The sequence below is a fragment of the Manis javanica genome, chromosome 17 (assembly GCF_040802235.1).
Source record: "Manis javanica isolate MJ-LG chromosome 17, MJ_LKY, whole genome shotgun sequence".
NCBI classification, from domain to species: Eukaryota; Metazoa; Chordata; class Mammalia; order Pholidota; family Manidae; genus Manis; species Manis javanica.
The window spans coordinates 61,569,289-61,588,641 of NC_133172.1; the positions used below are offsets into that span (position 1 = coordinate 61,569,289).

At 53.1% G+C, this 19,353-nt stretch overlaps 1 protein-coding gene across 2 annotated transcripts; it reads right to left on the reverse strand.

The window, feature by feature from the left end:
- Window positions 1–707: 707 nt before the first annotated feature.
- GINS2 (GINS complex subunit 2) lies at window positions 708–10,263 on the reverse strand. Of its 2 annotated transcripts, XM_017643435.3 has the most exons (5): window positions 10,067–10,257; window positions 9,635–9,749; window positions 6,495–6,594; window positions 3,713–3,839; window positions 708–3,501 (listed from the first exon to the last, which is right to left on the reverse strand). In XM_017643435.3, exons 1-5 carry the CDS (start codon window positions 10,154–10,156, stop codon window positions 3,376–3,378), a joined length of 558 nt encoding a protein of 185 aa, XP_017498924.1. In that variant the 5' UTR covers window positions 10,157–10,257; the 3' UTR covers window positions 708–3,375. The 2 variants fall into 2 exon arrangements, with proteins under 2 accessions (XP_017498924.1, XP_036849760.2); XM_036993865.2 differs by lacking the exons at window positions 708–3,501; window positions 3,713–3,839 and adding an exon at window positions 4,070–4,469 and having other exon boundaries at window positions 10,067–10,263.
- Between the last annotated feature and the right edge of the window lie 9,090 nt (window positions 10,264–19,353).

A 19,353-nucleotide genomic window follows, 5' to 3' on the forward strand; every position in this document is an offset into this window, starting at 1 on the left:
ACTCAGACAAAAAGTGCCACCAGTATTAACAGCAGCCGACAGGCGCCTTCCTCTCCACAAAAACGACTTGCAGAGAACTAAGGGCTGTTCTGTGGGCCGTCTCCCCTGCAAAGACATTTGAGAGAACATGTCCCACAGGTGGGGACAGGTGTTTAGAGGGGGCTGACTGCCAACAGTCAGGGCAAAACGTCAATGAATTTCTCTACTTAAAATCTGCTTGCTATTTCTGGTCTGAAAGACATTAAGAGTTACATCTTGTCTTCCTCCAAAGCAGAAGATGCCTGGTGCCTTTGCTAATCAGCTTTGGTAATGGCCTTGGCTGAAGCCAAAGGAAAAAGCAGATCTAATAACTTGATGGGAAAGAAGAGCCCAGCCCCCACCCTTTACCACGTGAAGGGTGCTCCCTCAGGTGACTTGTCCAGTGAGGAGTTCCTGGCCTGTGGGGTGAGGGGTGCACCCCACAGGGTTACAGGGGAGGTCTCTGCCCAGCAGTACAAGCTATGTCTTTCCCTCTGCGGTTGAAATGCCACCTCTGTCCTACCTTGCACTTCTGTCATTCTGCCTTGTCCTCCTCCCACCTGTCTGCAGACATCTCTGAAGTAATGTGACAATCAGAATATAAATATAAACCAGTAAGGCAGCAGAAATAAGGTAAGAAAGCATCTTTCGAAAACAAAGTGCACCACTTAAGACACAGTACCCAGTAATAGTTTTTCCATCCAACAGTTGGTTTTATAATCTGAAAATACCTTCATTAGATTCTGGAAGAACACAGTAGCATCTAACTCTTCAGTCGGGCTTAACAAAAATTAACATACGCAATTTGTTCAGCTATTTCACATTGCGTTTAAAACACAAAGTTCGGAAATATACCAAATTTTCTCTAGAATTGATGCAACCTTCCTGTCAGTATTTTCATGAAGACCTCAGTCCTTCACAGCCTTGTGTCTAACTAGCATACACGGCACAGGGAAGAGGCGGCTGCCATCTGTCCTCTGGGGTGGGAGGAGGTTCATTAAACTTAGGAGGGAGACCTTCCAGTGCCGAATCACGTGGTTCCTTCCACATGTACTCAGATCATGACAAACCAGAGCTTTCCCTAAAACTCGACGCTACACAACCTGATCATTTGAAAATGGGTTGTTTCTCTTGATTGGACATAACAGAGCAGAACTGACATGATAAAGTATCCTGGTCTTAATCTGTTCTCTCAGATAAGCAACCAAGATAGGATTTTCAACAGTTAAGTCTAAAGAAAGGAACTAAAATAATTGGCAGTAACATTCTAATAGATGCCCTTAAGGAAACTCAAAAGAATGTTAAAAGGAGCCCATACCTTCACCAGCGGGGAATGTGAACACAGGAAATCTTGAGTGTGCACCTGGAAAGTTTTTTCCTGGAGTAGCTCACAATGCTGCCAAATCTCAGAAGTTCAGATACCCCCCGCCCTCCCAAGAGCCACGTTTTAAAGTGTAGACAGTTCTGAGGATCCACCACGAGATGGAGACGGTCAGCACCAGCCCGGGCCTGTTACTCTTAGATGTGTTAACCCCTTAGCCGCAATCCTTGTTCTCTGTGCAGTGACAGGCTGACTTAAGTACTTGCAGTAGCCTGTCCCCAACTGTTTGATCCAGCGCTTAAACTCTAAAGATAACTCTGCTTTGACCTGAGGAAGACCACGCTGATTAGTCGTGTTACTTTGTACCCTGTGTTAACTGCTTGAACAGTAAACCCGTCCACGGGGAGGAACGTGCCTCGGTCACTCTGGGGGCAGTTTAGATGCTGTGAAATTAAACCTGTTCTAAGTGTACTTGTTTGAATTAATTGTATTGTAATATTATTTGTTGAATGTAGTAATTAGGTATTTATGAATATATTGCTGTAATTTCTGACAACATCCAAAAAAATAAAATCTTCCTAAATCACGTGAAGAGAAAAATCTTTATGTTGTGATATAGCCAAAAAAAAAAAAAAATACACAGCTCTACAGATAAAATGTGAAGAGAGAGAGTCAGCTGTATCTCAGCCAGGCTTTAAAAAGGTATTAAGGGGCAAGATCTAAGATAGCGGGACTCCTGACCCTCCACAGTTAACATGTGGTCTCACTCTGGAAGCTTCCCCAGATTAAACCTGAGGATTCTGAGAGGTGGAAAGGTTAAGTCCTGCCACTGAAAGCAGCCCCGTAAGCAGTCACCGTACGTGAAGGACACCAGGGCTGCATCTTAACCGTCCGTGGCTGGCCCTTCCGTGTTAACCACCTCCAGATGCCTGTGGAAGGGACTCTGGGTAGCGATTTGGAATGGGAACAGTGCTCAAGTAATATTAGGTTTGGACTTTAAACACTGAAGGGCAAACATCAGAAGATAGTCCAGACATGGGTGACCTTGCAAGACCACAATACTGCTTGTGACCCATGGTGCCACGGCCAAAAAGCAGCTGGTTACAGAACCTCTTCACTGCGTGACTCTAGACATTTTCCCTCTCAAGGTCATGTACTTTCTGAGAAACTTAGCACCGAAATGCTACAATGGAAAATGCATCCTAGGAAGGGGAAAGGGGTTCCCCCTCTCAATTACTGCTCTCTTGAGCCTCCCCCCTCAGTCCACTGAGAGCCCGGCGATAGGTTCGACCGTCCCTCCCAGCATCACGTGCTCACCTTCACTTGTGCTCCAGAACATGGGATTAGCCTTTCCTGGCTTTCCGCTTGGTCAGTAACCCTTTAAGCCTTAACCAGAAGCAGCCAAGACAACACAGTGCCCAGAGTGTTGGTCTGAAGTCGCTACACGCCTCAGTTTGCTGTCAGATCGCTTTAGCCACATGGCTGCTCCCTTTACTTGGTAGGTCTGCAGGTAAGGAGCCCAGTGGAAATCTGGGTCCCTTCCTCTTTATTGTGTTTCAGGGCTTGGACTGTCAACACCAGTGAGCGTCACTTGCCATCCCATGTAAGCGACCCCCTCCATAGATTCTAAGCCTGAGATGAGGGTCAGGGCTGTAGGCTGCATTGCCACTCACAGGGTGTCTTCAAAAGCACCACCCCACGTCACTGAAGCTGCCCAGTGTGGCAGTTCTGTGCAGAGCCCTGAGACTCTGCTGGGGAAAACACCTTGCTCCGCCAGGGCGCTTCCTCCCCAAGAACAGCTGGCTCCCAGGGTCAGACGTGGAATTACACAAAGTTCTCAGGACTAAGCACAAACCTGCTGCTTTCTAGCTATGTCATGAGTCCATCCCTTCACTACATGTTTTTTCACACATTGAACAACAGTTCCAGAAACCCAGAAATAACGAGTACCTCTACCACGTCCTCAGCACTCCCCCAACCCAGCAGGCCTCCCGCCGGCAGACTCGAGGCCTTCTTGACAAGCCCACGGCCTCCCTCTACATGTCCTGAGATGGGACGCTTTCGGGAGGCTGCAGGTTTGTGCGGAGCTTGTACATCTGGTTGAGCGCCTGGGTGAGGAAGGCCCCGCTGGTGTTGATCTCCATCAAGGTCAGGTTGCCCAGCTAGAACAAGAAGACGCTGGGTTGGTTCAGGAGTTTCCGATTTTGAGACAAAAGTAAAATCCACTGAATACGAATAAACCAATTAATAATTTGTAGAAAGCTCGGCACAGCTAGTAAGTAATCCCTGCCTACAACAGCCCGAGCCGGCAGAAGGCTGCAGGAGATTCCTCAGCAACCCCACGGCCGCCAGGAGGGCCCGCTGCACACCCACCTCGGCGTGCGCCTCCCTCTGCCTCACGAAGCTGTCTGCGGACACCCGGAGCTTGGCCGTGCGGGTGTCCCACACGTCCTTGATCAGGGTCCGGATCTCATCTGCTTTTGGAATGTTGTCTGAAGCGCTGAAGGGAGCAAGAGGTGACAGAGGTAAAGCAACCGCCAGGGAGGAGGGGCTTTCTGAGCAGGCACTTAATGGAAAAATACATGAGCTGTTCTAGACCAGAACTTTGTTTTGCTTTGTTCTCAACTTTAAAATGTTAAGGATTTCTAGCAGTTCAGCGTGATGCCAAGAAAATTCAGCTACGATCCCCACAGTCATCTGTGCTCATGTCAGCTGTCCCGTGGCAGGCTACAGTACAAGGACTTCTGTTCACTGAGTAAAATTAGCCATCAGGGAATAAGCTAAGTGGGGCATCCTCTGTCTCAGGATAATGTTGTTCTGGGCTGTGGAATTTCAGTCTAGAATGAATTTGCTTCAAGGTCTGGCTCAGAGGTCAAAGCTTTTATTGTCATCCAGGGGTTTACAATCCACCACCAGGGAAGGAAGACAACAGCCCCGTGCCAGCCCTGTGCTCAGCACACCATCCTCACAAAGGCCCTGAAGGACAAGTACTGTCCCACTCCCTCTACAGAGGAAACGAGCACATTTACAAAAATCCCTGGAGAAACGGCCAATTAGTCTTTGAGCACACCTACACAGCGAGTTCAGAAAAGGTTTGAGCTGAAGTCCACGTGGGTCAACGACAGCCTTCCTGTGTGGGATGTATTGTGAATTAACCTTTGAAAGAAAAGACAGACTGAAAGATAAAAGCAGAAGCCAACACTGTCCACTGGCAGGCATTCTAGGAAAAGCTGGAAATGGTCTCTCCACGTGCTAAAATTAGCTTGTGATTTAGTAGATGGAGAATCAGTGTATAAAATTTATGTAGTGGATTTTATTTAAGACCTGAACATTTGGAGTTTACGCTTTGAACAGTAGGTTAAAGAACAAAGGGCCCCCAGCTTCTTGTTAACTGAACAGCAGAACAAAGGTAAAATTAGGTCCCGAGCCAAATGAATTACAAAGAATTATAAAAGGGCTTTAATAGCTACTGCATACATAATATATCGAACTTCAGAAATGAAAGGTGGACAGGCCCCTTAACTCTGCTTCCAAGATCTCCCTTTCACGTCATTCCCCCCACTGCCAGAGGCATCTCGGACCCACTGGATGACACCCCTGCCAAATGCCCTCCCAGGGGACTCTGCCACCCCAGAAAAAAGCCTCAGCCCTCCAACCCCCTCAATCTGCCCAGCCCATGTCCAGCAGCTCTGCTCCCCCCGCACAAGGGGCCCTTCCATGCTCCCCACTTCTACCACGTGCCCTCTCCAGTAGTAAACTCGCCCCACCCTTCAAGCCAGGGGTCCCTTCTGGTACCACTGGGCATTAGGGCTGCTTCCCAATAGACTCCACCAGCACTTACCACACTGCAGTGGGAATGCTGGCTACAAGGTCACATCTCTTTCCCAGTAAATGGGGCACTCAAGTTCATCTGACCACATCCACTGTCCAGTAGAATGCTTAGCATGCTGTGTGCTCGGTATGTGGTGAGCCGCAGCCTCCTATCAGCTTGAGGACAAGTCCATGCTCTGCGCCCCAAATTCTCATTTGAACTCAGCAGTACCATTCAGTGGGCCCCTGGCCACCCCACAGCACACAGTACAGGAGGCTCCTCAGTTTTCTTCTAGTTCTACTCTTGATTCCACCAATTAAAAAGTGCACAGGGCTTCAAAAAAGCTTGACATTTTACAAATTACATTCTAAGTAAGTCCCAAGCAGAACTGTCCACACCTGCCTGCCCCTCCTCTGCCCATGCCGTCCATTCATTCAACAAGGGCTGAGGACCTGGTGCAGTGCCAGTGCACGTAAGATGCAGGCCCTGCCCACTCAGATGAGGGCAGGGCGAACACACAGAGGATGAGCAGACTGCACCCCTGGCCGCTGTGGGGGCGCACGGTGCTGCCAAGAGCCAGGCACACCTGCACGGGAGGGGGCCGCAGGTATACTAAACCCTGAGGGGGAGGAGAGTGGACAGACGTACTGGGCAGAGGGAACAGTGTATGCAAAGCCATGTGTGCAAAGAAGTGCAAGAGGCCAGTGCAAGCCTGCAACCTAGAGAATCGGGGAAGAGCCGAGTGAGTTGGAAGGAAGAGGGAAACCAGGCCGGGCAGCACTTACGGTACCGTGATCGGGACTGAGAGCAGCCCCTGGAAAGGCGCCAAGCTGGGCGGGGCTGGAGGGGTGCCCAGCAGCTTTATCTTTATAAGACCACTCTGGCCAAAAGGTGGATAATGAATGAAAGCAGGAGGAGAACCAGAACCGGCTGCAGGGAAACTGCTTACTTGAGCACATAAAGGAAAGCCCCTGAGCCCGCCAGGGGGCTTTTCCTGGAGCCCAGGTCAGAGGCCTGAACTCCAATGCAGACCCAGAGAGGAAGGAGTAAAGCTTTACTAATAGCTTTACAGTTAGACGAAAGGCTACTGCTAGAGATGGCAGTGGAGGCTCACGGCGGGGCCCCGTATCAGGTGAGAATGGGGGGGCCAAGGGACCTACCAGGAGAGGGAGGGACGGCCCAGGGAGAAGTGAGGGCGGGCTGGAGCGCGTGGGCTCCCAGGTGATACTGCTCGGAGGGCCCTGGCGGCAGGGAGACCAGTTACTGTGGGACATGAACACAAGGGAAGGGGTACAGGGAGCCTCGTGAGTGAAACCTGCCGTGCAGGCTCGGAGGGCTACTTACTGATTTAACAGGAGTTTGGTGAGCTCCATGTAGTAAGGGCTGGGCATGGGGGTAAAAGTTTCTTCCTTTCGTTCATGATCCCTAATCTTCTCCAACTTTTCTGAAATTTAAAAGTGAATACACTTTACCATCAGCATAACCAAAATATTTTTTTTTAATCACCCAAATTTACCAAGTGGCTGTGTTACCTATTCGATCCACTAACAAATAGCTGGGGGAAAAAACTCTTTCTGAAATCACATTTATATTACTAACTAGAAGATTCAGGGCCCATTTACTTGAAAATTTCTCTTCCAGAAGGTGGCAAGATTTTGTGGTGGCCGTCGCTTTGGCCTGCAGAATAAACTACGGAAAATGCGTCAGAGTCAATCCTTTTCCCAGGGAAAAAACAAAGCAGTCCACCTTTGAGGCAGAAAGTGACAAGACTGACGGTGAGCGGAGGAATGTATTATTTATTCCAAGCCTCGCTCAGAAGACAGCAAGACAACCCAAAGGCAGCCACCAGGCCTGGGGCAGGACCATGACAGGGTTTAGGCCGATCCCACCCAGTGGCAGCCCTCCTTGCCATGTGCCGAAATGGCCTTACCCTCTCTCCCTGGCGTGGAAAAGCCCAGTCCTGAAGGCGGACCCCACTGTGCCCAAGGGGCACACGCACACAGGACTGCACTGTGGGGTCTCGTTCTCGGGGCCAGCCACCCATCTCCAGGCCCTGCTGCCATCCTGTCCTCCCTCCCGGGCCCATTCTCTCACTCACCCACCCTGCCTGTCCTCCTCACACCTCCTCGCCCCGCGCCCGCTCTCATCGGATGCCTTGCGGAGCGCCCGCAGCTGCCCGCTCCCTGCATCGGCCCCTAGGGTGTGTGCTGGGCCCTCCCCTCTCACCGGCACCGGGCGCGCCAGCAGGTCTCCCGCTCTCGGGCGGTCATCGTTCCCCTTACTACCTGACCACTCCACCACACTCGCCGCAACATCTCCCACCTTAAAATGGAAATCCTCCCGACAGCAGATCCTCCTCCAGCCACCAGTCCATTTCTCATGCCCTTTACAACATAACATTGGAGTTCCCTGACAGTGGTGGGCACCTCTTTCCTTGAGCCCCAGGGGTATCTATCCCACCCCACACCTACACACAGCCGACCACACCCAAACCCAGCCACTACGTGGGCCTTCACAGCCGACAAGTCAATCCTGCGTGACCTGTGCTTGTCATTAGCTTCTGGAACACCACTCTGGGCTCTTCTCCTGTCTCACTGACTCCTCCAGGCTTCCTGACCCCTCCATGCCGGGGTACAGAGCTCAGTTCCCTGGCCCCTTCTCCACCACCTAACCCACATGCTGTGGGATGTTGCCCTGCCTCATTTAATTGCCACGTCCGCGCTCAGTGACAACTTCTAAACCTGCATCCCTACCTGAGCCCCCACCCACCCTGAGTTCCTGATTCAAACACCCCACTGCCCACACTATTTCCACCTGGACATCCAGGAGGCACCGCCAAGCCAACACATTCAAATCCAAAGTCCACCTCCTGGAGCACAAGCCAACCACCCTGGCGGTCACCCTTAAGAGACGCCATTGCCTGTCCTTCAGCAAATCCTGCTCATTCACTCTCGAAAATACACCTCGACTCCAGCTATAGCTGCCCGCCTCCAAGAACCGATCAAGTCACTCTCAGCTGATGCCTGGGTCACTCCTACTGCCCTAACCGCACACAATCTCCTGCACCCCACAGACTGACTCTTCATCATCGTCTAAACCAGTGTGAAACGCCTCTGTTCAAACCCTGCAACGAATCAGAAAATCTGACAACACTCTACGTCAGCCAGGATGTGAGCAGTGGGAACTCTAGATGCTCCGGTGAGATTGTAATAATGGCCCGGCTGCTCGAGGGCTGCTAGCAGTTCTTTACGAAGTTAAGCACAGTCTGCTCACCTGACAGAGCCCAGGCCTGTGGGACGGCTCATGCTAACTCTCCCCACAGCTCTTAACTCTGGCCTAGTGCTAACAGAGCCAGGCCTGGTGGGGTTCCCCTCAAAGCAGAAGGAAGTGGGGCTTCCCACTGTTTCAGGCAGGGTCACTCACCTCTGAGCACAGGGGGGAAGGAGAAAATGCTCAGCTTTTCTTAAACTGCATGTCAGAGTGCCTGGCTGAGTGGCGTTCTTGCTTCCTCAGGCAGGTGCCCCAGGTGATTCCCAATGGGGAGGGGACTCAGATTCTATATGCCACCCACCCCACATAAAACCAAGACACTCTGCTATACTGAGCCACTCACAGCCGAGTGTGTGTGGGGGGCGGAAGGTCACGAAGGCTCAGGATAAGGCCTGCCTGCCCCAGTTCTAGTCCTGGTTCTCTGGCAGCCTTCCTGAACATCCCATTCAGCTCACCCACTTAAAGTGTACAATGGGCCAGAGCACCCTGAGAGGCCTCACCTACAAGAGCCTTCAGGGGACTCCTGCCATGGGTGTTCTAGACATGGGGCTGGGGGGACAGGGGAAACACAGGAATGAATAAAGCGTGCAATTCAATGGTTTTTAGCATATTCGCAGAGCTGTGCAACCACCACCTCAATCAATTTTAGAACATTTTTGTCACTCCAGAAGAAGCCCCATAATCCATCACCCCCAAACCACCATCCTTAGGCAAGCGATAATCTACTTTGCGTGGATTTCTGTTCTGGGCGGTTCCTAGAAATGGAGTGCTATAATACGTGGTCTTTCTGTCAGCCTTTTTTCATTTGACGTAATGTTTCAAGGCTCATCCACACTGTGACACGGTCAGCACTTCATTCCTTTACATGGCCGGCCGAACAGCACCCCCTGCCCCATGGGTGGTGCACTATTTTCATGCATTCTCTATAGAGAAGGTAATGACTCTGCGCCTCGACACGCTATACTTATATTTTTTTAAATAAAAACAAATGCTTCTTTAAAGTCATATCATATTTTAAAGCAAGTTGCAATACCTTAAAATCAAAATCTGAACTAAAACTGCTAACACGACCTCAGTGATGATGGTTAGCCCGCTCTGAGGGGCGAATCTCGAACCATTCATTAGTTGCAGCTGATCAGCGGGCAGTGGAGCAGACGGAGGACCCCTGTGCGCCCACCCGGCGGCGGCACCACCCACCCCGCCCACGCCCTTACCCACATCCATCCACTCGGGAGGAATCAGCCGGCACTTCTGCCTTTGTTTCAGGTTGATCGCCAACCACAGAGGCACTACCACTGGTAAACCGGGGCTGAAGGGCCCCAGGTCGCCCTGCCAAGGGGAAAACAGACCCCGGTAAGATAAAAGAGACCGCAAGGCACGGCCCGACCCCACTGCTGCCAAGGAAGAGACCGGGCATTGCGTGAGCTGAAGCCCTGGCGGAATTAAAGGTCCAGCTGCGGGCACAGACCCACTGCGAGAGCCCCACCCCCGGCCCCTCGGGCACCCACCTGGCCCAGTGCCCCCGGGCCAGGACCCCCCGGTCCGCTGTCCCGCCCCACCCACGGCGGTCTTGCCGCGTCCCGTCCACGCAGGCCGGGCGGCGTCCGCACAAGCCCCGACACCCCGCCTCTCGGCCGGGGCCGCACCCCGATGAGGTAGATCTTGTCCAGACTGAAGTTCGGGATAATGGTGACTAGCTCCTTCTCGGCCAGAAACTCCACCTCCGCCGCGTCCATGGCGGCGCCCGCTGCCTGGACGGGATTCGCCGCCGCCCGTCTGCGTCCGCAGAAGCGCAGCAGCCGCTGCTTTCCCGCCAACTGCGCAGGGCCCGCCCCCAAGCGGAAGAAGTCTCGGCCGGCCTATAGCAGCGCGGCGCTCTCCGTGGGGCGTGGGAGGCGGGGCCCGCAGCTGCTACGAGCCCGTGGATTGGCGAGCTTCAACTACGCGGAGCCCGGCCCCGCCCCCTGGGTCCGGGTCCCGCCCTTCCCGTGTTCCCGGTACTGCATCTCGTGTATCCCAGCCCCACCCATTCCTGCCGCTCCCGGCACCCCTGCCCCTGCAACCACGTCTCCGTGTCCCACCACCTCCCCGGGAGTCTGCCCGCCAACACCCTCTGTCAAACGGGTTGGGGTTCCGGGCACCTCTGCACTGGGGCCTGCACCGGGCCAGGAGTAAATGTATTTTATTGGGTCATAGGCATGATTTGGCTCGACTGATGGACCGGGCCCAGCACAGTGAGGAAAAACCTTGTTTCTTTTCATTTCACAATCTCCTGCCCTCGCTACACATTGGTTAAAATCCATAAAAATGCAGATTCCTCCACCCCAATTGAAGCTCGTGGAGGGAGGGCAGGTTTGCAGGGCTGCAGCAAATACGTGACGTGCTCATGTGCTCATAAATCTGTATGCCCTCTACACAGGGGGCTTGTGGGAAACCTAACCACAACGGTTCTCAAACGCCCTGGGTCATGGTCCCCTAGCAGATTCTGTGTTAACACACACACTTCTGGAGAATTATGATGCAGTGGTCTGGGGTGGGGACAGAAACCTGAATTCTAACAATGGTCACGATGATTCTGGTGGGGTGTTAATAGGCCAGGAATGCTTCTTGGGAGGTGACGCAGCCACAGCAGGGCTGTGGGGACACGCAATGGGCTGAATTTGAATCCCTGATCATGCAGTCCTGAGAAAAAGCATGCCCCGGTGCAGAGGTGCCCGGAACCCCCATAGGGCATGGAGGGTTCCAGGGTTCTGTATCCTGGCAGGAAATCTGCCCCACCCAATATAAACCCACGCTTTCCCTTCTAACCCTCTGAAATCAGTCCCATGTAAGTTCACTGGGAAGATGAAATAAGGCATGGCCTGGAAAGCAACGTCTGCTGTTTACCTGCATTGGAAATTCTCATTTACAGACCTGGAGATTAACGGTATTGTGTGTCATTTATTAAGACAAGTACTTTCAAAACAGTAAATAAAAGGACCTCTCTGGATGCTGTGTGACTGAGGGCAAGGGACCACTCTGAATGTCAATCTCCTCATCTGCAAATAGGGTGGGAAGAGAAGGAGCCTGGGGTGTTTGGAGAGGAGGGGAGGCTTTGGGCCACCTGGCCCCTCCTAAAATAGAAGCTCCCTCAGGCATCTGCAGAGCATGTGTACCAGCTTGTCTGGGTTTTGATTGATATGGGAATGTTTTCTTGACTGGCAAATATTTGTGTTCCAAAGCTGGCGAGGCTTCCCTCCCTGATTTTCACAGCCTGTAAAAGAGCAAAAGAAATGAGCGGGTGGCAAAGCCGAGGTTCAGAGAGGCTGCGGCAGGATGAGTAGGAGAGCTAGCAGAGCCCTTGTGCTGATCTGGAAGGGGGGCAGTCTGCTGCGTACATCTCCAAGCTTCAGGGAGACACAGGAGGAGACGGCTCATGGCTTCAACACTGCAGGTGGTGGCACCCTGGAGTCCCAGATGTGATGTCCATCAGGGTCCCTCAGGGGGCTTGTCTTTCTCTTCACAGCAGCACGATTCACAACAGCCCAAAGGTGGAAATGACTCAAACGTCCATCCACTAAAGGACTGATAAACAAAGCGTGGCCTGGGCATTCTATGGAATATTATTCAGCCATGAAATGGAATGAAGCACTGATTCATGCTACAACGTGGATGAAAGCATCATGCTACGTGAAAGAGGCCAGGCACAAAGGCCAGATGTTGTATGATTCCATGTGTATGAACTGTCTAGAATAGGTAAATCCGTAGAGACAGACACTAGATCAGTGGGGGGTGGGGAGTGGCTGCTAATGGGCACTAATGGGCACAGGCCATCTTTATGGGGTGATAGACATGTTCTGGGATTAGAGGGTGGTGGTGATTGCATGACTCTCTATATAAATTTACTATGGAACACTTAACTGTATCCTTTAAAAGGGTGAATTTCATAATATGTGAATTATTCCTCAACAAAGCTGTTATCTGAAACACCCTTCCCTCGACTCCAGACTTAAGACTCTCTGACTCAGTGACCACACGCTTAAGGAGCTCCGCAGGAGGTTTTTATAATTGGGAAAACTGGGTAGTGAAGTAATTTGCCTCAATCCCATCCAGCTCCAAGCCATTCCCAGGATCCAGCGAGAGACTTCTGAATGCCCAGCCCCACGCCTGGCCTCAGAGAGCAGGGGACATGACAGTAAGCAGACAAGAGCAGAGGGGAGGGTGTTGCTTTAGAGGGGATGGTCAGGCTCCCGCACCATTACTTCCTGCTGTACGTATATGCCCCCCCGGAAGGCTAGAATGACCCACGTGGTCATGAGTCAAGAACTGGAGATAACATAAATGAGGAGGAAGGGACAAGTGTCCCATGCAGAGGAATTCCAAATGACACAGTACACAGGTACTTCAGCCACCCTCAAGAAGATGGCCTATACTCTCTGCCCAGCACCACTTCCTTCCAAAGAGGATAAAGCAGAAACAGAAAAAGTCACTTGGTGGAGAAACCTAAGCAACACGACCTCGGCCAGGTGATCAAGGTCAACACCAGCAGTGATAAGTCACAATGATGGCATGTACCCTTTAGGTGATGGACAAGAAGGTCGCTATTGCCCTGGGATCTTCCTCCCAAGACCCACAACCCCAGTCCAGTCCTGGGAAAAACCTCAGGCAAATCCCAGTGGAGGGACCTGCTGCTAAACACCGGGCCAGCCGGCTTCAGCACTGTCCTGGCCACCAAACCAGAGTCTAAAGAACGCACAGCCTGGGGAAGCTAAGGAGATGTAAGGGCTGAGCGTCATCTGGATTCCTGGAACAGAAAAAGGACATAAGGGAGAAACTGAAGAATGTGAATAAAGTACAGACTTTAGTTAATAATAATCAAAACTGGTTCATTAATTGTGACAGATGGAGCAGAGGAACTCAAGATTAGCAACAGGGGAAACTGGGTGGCAGTGTATGGGAATTCTGTACTGTCTCTGCCACTTTTCTTTAAATCTAAATCTATTCTAAAACAAAAAAAGCCTCTCCCGGTTCTACCAGGCACCCCAAACACTCCTGAAACTGTGAACCTATTGCCCCCTACAGGGCAGTTAGCACTAAATGCCTTTTGGTGACATTAAGCGGGCCGAACTGAGCTCCAAAAATGAGTCAGCAACGTCTGGTTTTGAAGCTGCAGATCTTTCTGTCACGATGGGGATGTCCTGTGGCTGTGAGGCCAGTCGAGGCCAGCACAGCGGCCACTAGGTCCACTCGGGAATGGAGCATTTGCAACATGAGTGACTAGCTAGGGCCTGCAGTCCACTGAACACAGGGATGCTCCTGTGTCTGACATTGGCAGCCTGGCAGTTCTGTGGTTGAGCACGTTTGGGAAGGACCTGTGCAGGCCACTTGCACAGAGCACGTTCATTCGGTCCTTGATTCATCTGTCCCAAGGTCAGGATCTCTGCCATGTGGGAGCAGTTTCCTCATAGTGAGACCAGTGGCCTGGGAACTCAGTGAGGAGGTGGGTGAGGCTCTCCACAGGCTCTCAGCCCTGCCTCTGCATGAGGACCACCTGCCAGCCTCTGCCCACCTTCAGGGCCACACGCGGACCAAAGGAATCCAAACTCTGGGGCCAGGCCTGGCCTGAGCCAAGGCTGAGCCGCTACTCTGACCCACTGAGTCCATCCCTTCTCCCGTGATCGCTGGGGGAACTTAGAGGAGGCAGCGACGTGCAGTGGTGCTATCATCCATCTAGGAGGGGCTAGAGTTACAGTCATGGCAGCGAAAGGGAAATGCAGAATGGAAAACACGCCTTTGGGGTAACTTCCCTCCCCGTCGCAGCCAGGGGTGTGGCACAGGGCAGGCTCCTGGTACTAGGACCCAGTTCCTTCCTAGCTGCCCCCGGGCGCTGATCTGCGCTCCAGGAGCCAGAGAGCCACCACTTCTCCCGTGGCTTGGGCTGCCGCCTGAGCTCTAAAGTCCCTGTGGATAAAATGAGAGTTCCCGTGGCCAGGATCCTCACCTGGTCCTGGTTGACTAGCTCACTGCACACCTGTGGGCAATACATGGCTGTTGACTTGATATAAAGAGCTCTGCCCAGTGCTCTGGGCACGACACGGTGGCAGGGCTGCAAGGCTGCAGGAGAGCAGAGCAGAGGCTGGAGTGGTGGCAGCGCCGAGGACAGACGCCCAGAAGACGGCTGAGTGGACAGAGGGGCCCAGAGGCAGAGACTGGCTTGCTGCCTGCAGACTCACTCTGAGTGACGGGATTCTAGTGACTGACCTGCCACCTGGAAATACAGTTGGGTATAACTCTTTCATCCCAGGAATGTTTTACTGTCATTTTCTTTGGTCACATTGAATCCATAGCGAACTTGCCCGGGGCTGAAACCCATTGGCAAGATAGTCCCTAAGGTGGGGGTGATGACATGACCGCCTGCAGGGCCAGCGGCTGTTTCTGGCCAGCAGCTCAGACTGGCTCCAGCCCATCTACTCCATCCCAAGCACCCAACTCCCACTGCTGTCCCCCCACCCCCGCCCCCGGCCCCTAAGGCCATCGTGAGGTTTGCAAGGATTGATGTGACCTCACCCAGTCCGTGGTGGCTCTCACTCTAAGCAGCAAGGAGGTTCTTTCTCATGACAGCCCACAAGGCATTTATCGTTCTCCCCGCTGAGTCGTGATAAGTGACGCAAGAAAGACGAGCAGCCCACAGCTCCCCCAGGCCTGCTTTGCACTGTACTTACAAGAGCTTGAACGTGATCCTGAGCACAGCAGGCCACTGGAGGGAGAGGTCGGGGAGTGACCCGGAGATTCGCATTTTAGACCACTCTAACAGTGGGCATGGGACACGAGTGGGCAGCAGGAGACTCATCTGGACGCTGTAAGTGGAAGTCCAGGTGAGCAGGCGTGATGGCCTGGCCTAGGGCGGCAGCCACAGGACCAAGAGTAGGGGCCGCCTGCCAGCGTTCAGAAAAGCCGGGCTTGGGGACGCTTCCACACCCCACCCAGGTGGCTGCAGGTGCGTCCCCATCTACCTGTGGCTGCATGTGGCCTGGCAGCATGTCCACCCCTCCCTGGAGGGCCTCGCCGTCCTCCCTGCCGCTCTGTGGCCTCCAGGGTTGGCGGGGGAGCCATCACGCCAGCCGCACTGCACACATCATGGCAGAGCTGGGCCCTCCCAAATGGCTCCGACATGGTGCAAATACACTCTTGTGTCTTTTTGCCATCTGCTGCTGTCATTAAAAAATTACATTTCCATCTGTTTTCACACTCTTCTCCCCTCCCAGCCTTCCCTCCTGGAGACATACAGCACGAATCCCAAGTCTTGGACCGGGAACCTTCCTCCTGAAACCTGGGACTTCTCCGGGACATGCCAGAGTTAGGGCAAACCAGCTTGGTCAGTGGCCAGAGCTGTTAAGATCCATCTATTTCTTCTTTATTTGCCATTTACCACGGCTGCTGCTCCACCCACCCCACATGCACTTTGCAGGGTGTCATTTACAAAGCTTTTTTATTGTTGGTTTTAATCGCCATGTGTGGCTTTGGCATTAAAAACAAATGAAAAATAAACTACAGACATTATTATCCAGTCCCCCCAGGATGTATTTAAAGAAGAACAGACTCAAGAAATGGGAATCAGGGAGATATTTTGGGTTCAAAATAAACAGTCATTCTAGACCAGCCCCCAAGAGGCACCCACCCTCACCTACATACCATCTCCCACCTTTAATGAAGAGTCAGGTCTGTGGAGAACTCAACAACCCACAAGGTTGTGGCCACACAGATGGGCCTGATAGATCTTCTCAGATACAGCTTGCATACATCAGTGGTATTGCTAACATTCTAGAGGGCTTCTTAGACCAGGAACTATTGTAGGTTCTGTATGTATTTTCATTGATTTAATCTTCCCAACAACCTAGTTATGATCTCCACTTGAAGACTGAGGAAATTGAGGCTCAGAGAAGAAAAGTAACTAGCTCAAGGTCACCCAGCTGATAGATGGAGCACAGGGACACATTGACAGGCTGGGAAGCAGGCCCCAGGAAGACTCCAAGGGGAAGTGGTTTATGGGGAAGACATTCCCAGGGATCACCAGGAAGGGAGGCAGAGCTCCAGAAAGGGCCAGTTCAGGATAAGGAGCACATTTCTATTGCTGGCAACCAGGGCTCTGATTCCCGGGAAACTGGGCAACTAGGAACTCGTGTCACTCAAATTGTGGTCCGTGGAACAGCAGGGCCCAGGGAGCTGGTCTGAGATGCACAGTCCCAGACCCCACCACAGACCTTCCAAAATATAACCTGAACCAGATCGCCACCACCACCAGGGGCAAGGAAGGTGGGGTAATTGTCTGCTAGCTCCCAACCGCAGAGGGGTGTTTCCAGAGGTCCCCACCTGCTGCTGTGCCAGAGAAAGCCTGGGAAGAAAGGTGTAGGTGCCAGCGGCAGGGAAAGCCGTTGTTCCATGAACGGGGCCACCAATAGCACCCCCTGCAGATTTGAGCCACGTGGTCTGCTCCAGAGCCCTCGCTCACCACTCACACCCTCAATTTCCATAATCCTCAGGTCCTCATGGCATTGTCCCCATTCCCCAGATGAGCAAACTGGGGCTCAGAGAGATTGGTGACATGCCTGGTCACAATGGCTACCATTCATCGACTTGTTGCTCTGTGCATCATGTGGGCATCATGCGGGCATTTTACACAGATTATTTTACCTAATCCTCCTATGCTCCCCGTGTGGTAAATCCTGTATTATCCTCACTTTACAGGTGGAGAAAAGGTTCCAAGAGATTGAGTGATTTTTCCGAGGTCATGTAGCCCCATGTGGGTCTGGCTGGCACCAAAGCCTTTGCTTGTACCCACTCCCTATTCTTCCTCACAGCTCCTAAGAGGGATGCCGGGGCTGCAGTGGGGTGCCCTGCTGCCTGCTCTCATGCCCTCCCTGGGCGAGAGCTTGCCTTGAGCAGGCCCCACCCCCCATGTCACCCCTCCCTTGGAGGGGGAAACAGACTTGCTTAAAGACAGAGGCTTGGGGACAGGTGCTGGGCAGCAAGTAGCATCCCAGGGTTTACTGCAGCTTTGGGTACAGATGTCACCAGGAAAGGTATCTCTCCCCTTACTCAGCAGGCACCATTCTGGGGTGACACCGCCTCCATGCTCCGTTCACCAGGAATGGGCCCAAAGCCCAGGACCTTTCCCAGGAGAGCAAGGGAACTCACCCGGCCCCTGCAAGAAGGCCGAATCCAGCGTCCTAGGGCTGCACAGCCTCCGGCCAGCCCCGCCTGCCTGGTCTCCAGCTCCCAGACCTCTTCCTGTTGCCCTGGGCATTAAACACCTGGGATGAAGTGGTGATTGGCCACCGCAGGTGCTGAGTGTGCTGAGGTCTCCGAGCCATGCTCAGCAAGATATGGGGGCTCCCTCCAGCCCGTAGGCTTCAGGGTGAGTGCCCAGCCCCAGCCCTGAGGCTCCGTATCCCCCGGGTTTCCAGAAGGAACAGGCCTGGGGCTGGAAGCCCTGAGCAGAAGCCGAGAATGCACTTGCGTGGCCTGGCTTGTGCTCTGGGCTCGTCCCATCCTCCACGAGGACGCTGCTGGTCAGACATGGGGAGGCACGTGATGCAGACTGGAACCCAGCTGCAGCCTGAGAAGCCCAGCTCCCCACAGCCACTCAGCAGAGCCACAGCCGGCCTGACACCGGCAGGTGAGAAGTCAGGGCTTACTGTACTGAGCCCCTGAGTTTAGGGGGGTGTATCAGTCCATTTGGGCTGCTATAACAGAAAACCACAGACACATATTCCACACAGGTCTGGAGGCGGGGAAGTCCACAATCCAGGTGCCAGCAGATTGGGTGCAGGCCTGCTTCCTGCATGATAGACAGCTGCGTCCTCGGGTGGAAGGCGGTCCTCCGGGGTCTCTTTCATACAGGCACTAATCTGCTCGTAAGGGCTCCACCTCATGACCTAGTCACCTCCCAGAGGCCCCCCTCCTAATACCATCTCTCTGGGGGTTAGGTTTCAACACAGAAATTTGGGAGGGCGCACGTTCAGCCTACAGCAGGACTGTTTGTTACACAGCAGTATCACAGCAAAAAGAAAATTGACTGAACACACTATCTCATAGAGTGTCCATGAGGATCATGTGAGTCAGAATAGGTCTAAGTGCTTGGAGGAGTGTCTGCACAGAGCAAGCAACATGGAACTACCTCACTAAAACCATGAGAACATATTATGAGTGAGACTGAACCCCTGTGTTTAGGAGCCTCACTTTTGAAGGGCCGTGCGGGGGTGCAGGAGGGGTGGTTAATCAGCCCCAGCTGACAGGGGCACCCCTTCCGCTGATGACTTCCTCATCAATGATTATGAAACAACAAAAGGGTGTCCTGCCCATAGGAGGCATGTGGAGCAGACAGGGTGCCATGGGAGGCAGGGGACAGAAAGACTGCCAGCCGGCAGGGCCCAGTATGGAGGACCCTTGTCCTCCCCCTTGTCAAGGGGCTGCAGGGGAATGAGGAAACATGTCCCATCCCCTTGTTCTTACAAAGAGTCTTTGACACTGTTCCCACCAAGAGATAGGGTCTGTGTAAGGCACACTGATGGCCTGGGCTGTGTCTTAGCACACAGACATCCGTGGGGCTGGAGGCAGGACCGGCTGTCTCACTCGCAGGGCCCAGTGCAAAGCGAGCATGTGGCCTTGTGCGACAATGATTCTGCATCTCAAGGCGGTGGCAGCAGAGCGTTAAACAAGCACGGGCCTGCTGAGCACGGGCTCTGCTGCAGCAGGGGGGCTGCACCCCCCAGAGCAGGCCCTGCTGCATACCCCACCACACACCTTAGGTGCTCTGCATCCCAGCGCACACCCATGTCTCCTCTGCAAGCCTTGCTGTCTGTGAGAGGACAGGCTGCAAGCGCTGGGTAGCTGTGCAGCAGCCGTCTGCCAGCAGTGAACTTGAGGTGCAAGATGCAGACCCCTTCCTCTCGCT